Consider the following 1,998-nt stretch of genomic DNA (forward strand, 5'->3'; position numbering starts at 1 on the left):
CAAAATTGTAAGTTGAAATAAAATCTCGTAGCTGATGTACTACGTGGTCAGGAACACTTGGTCACAGCAAAATATTTTTCTAGATTACTGTTATGTTAGTGGATGTTTTTAAACACACTGGTGTTTGACTAAGGGGAATTATTAGCTCTCTTTCATCTTTCATGCATTAGTGTTATAATCCTATTGCATATTTATACACTTACGGATATATATTAAAAAGAAAGTGGTTTATGTTCCAATAAAGTAAGCATAATTTGTTTTTTTGGTTTTTTTTACCTCACGTATTTTGGATTTTACCTTTACAATCTTTAGAAGTCAAAATGTTTTCTAAGGGGAAAGCAACTTTCCTTCAGTTTTCTGCTATACAGGTCTAATATTTGCTGTTAGTACATTGACAGCTCATACTAAAGCTGTGTAGAGGGCTGACTTCCAAGGTGAATGGGCTCTGATGATCTGAAAAGGCACCCCTGTTGTCTGCAGGCTTAAATTTGCCAAATGGGCTTTCATGCCTTTGGTAGAAAAATTCCAGGCATTGTATATTGAAAATGTATGAAAATGTTGAATTCAAAACTTGGTATCTAAGCAAGTGCTGGTGAACTTGGTACAAGAGCACAAAGATGTAGAATTTAAGTGTCTCCTCTGCTGCAGAAATAACAGCTTTGTACGTTGCCTCATTTAAAAAGTGGCAAATTAGATAGAGTGGCTCTTCTGTATAATTTTTTGTGCGATGTCTTTAAGTGCAAGTTTGAATTCAATTTATACCGGTATCAGTTACTATTTTTGAATGGTCTTACATTTGTTTTCTATGAAGTATAGCTTTAAACTGTAATTCTATACTTCGTAATTGTGACTCGGGCTCTTTTTTGTTTGAGTACTTTTAAAGTGACTTCGGCCTTTGTGCCCCTCCCATGTGCTGTAACATCTGGCAATGAAAGATAAAGCCATTTGAAATTCTAGAGGGGCAAATGTTCTTGCAATTGAAATTGTGATAGTAAGGTTAACTGTGAATTCACTAAGAACATAAAATATTTTCAAGTCCCTTTGGGAAGTATAAAGAATGATTGAATCTAAACATTTCTCAATATTTTTTGATACTTCTCATTTCTTTAATTGATTGAAAAATCATATTTGCTTGTTTCCTGGAAGGGAAAAGAGACACTACATTGAAGTCAGTGTAGGAGCTGACTCTGTATCTTTCAACCCATATCTTTGAGTTGAAGTGAGAACCAAACCTAACTTTAACATAGTTTTTCTGATAGCGTTCCTGTTACATAGACAAATTCTTGCCTCAGCGGGAAAGAAATAAAAGTATCAGTAGTGCTGACAGGTGGAAGCAATGTATTCCGTTTAAAATACCATTCTATTTGGAGAAGGGGGGGAAAACTTTTAATTTTTTATTTTTCTTTTCCTGTGCAGGAATAAAAGACTACTCTAACTGGCCTACCATCCCACAAGTATACCTCAATGGTGAATTCGTTGGTGGCTGTGATATACTCCTCCAGATGCATCAGAATGGAGATCTTGTAGAAGAGCTGAAGAAGCTTGGAATTCGTTCAGCACTTCTGGATGCAGAAAAAGACCAAGACAAAAAGTAAAATGAGCAAAAAAAGATGCTGTGCAGGAATAAAGCAAATCTTCGATAAGAACTTGTTACCAGTAAAGCCTTACATATGTTAGCTCAAACAAGGCATCTTTCTGAACTGACACTAAGATTTATCTGTGAATGTCTGTTAGCTCATGGTAAATTTAGTGCTCTTGGAATTTTGTTTTATAGATATTGTGAAAATTTGAGTATAACCACTGCACTGCAAAGGATACGTTTATGGAAATTTGTGTTCATAAAAGGAAAAACTTAATTTCTAAAAACATTCTGTTCTCGATGGAGGTGGGAGTAAACCAAAAGAACTAATAATATTTTTATGCCTTTTGAGTGTGTGTTTCTCTGTTCTTTGATTCATATGAACCCACGCAAACAGTATTTGCATTCCCTTGCTCCTC

The 1,998-nt window shown here is 34.9% G+C and overlaps 1 protein-coding gene across 1 annotated transcript; it reads left to right on the top strand.

Annotated features, from left to right (window-relative positions):
• Positions 1 to 1,416: 1,416 nt before the first annotated feature.
• On the top strand, positions 1,417 to 1,595 carry GLRX5 (glutaredoxin 5; the record flags this gene model as incomplete). Its single annotated transcript, XM_009867012.1, has 1 exon — positions 1,417 to 1,595. A coding segment is annotated over one exon (179 nt), but the record flags the coding sequence as incomplete, so codon positions are not given.
• Between the last annotated feature and the right edge of the window lie 403 nt (positions 1,596 to 1,998).

The sequence above is a fragment of the Apaloderma vittatum genome, unplaced genomic scaffold (genome assembly GCF_000703405.1).
Source record: "Apaloderma vittatum isolate BGI_N311 unplaced genomic scaffold, ASM70340v1 scaffold6013, whole genome shotgun sequence".
NCBI classification, from domain to species: Eukaryota; Metazoa; Chordata; class Aves; order Trogoniformes; family Trogonidae; genus Apaloderma; species Apaloderma vittatum.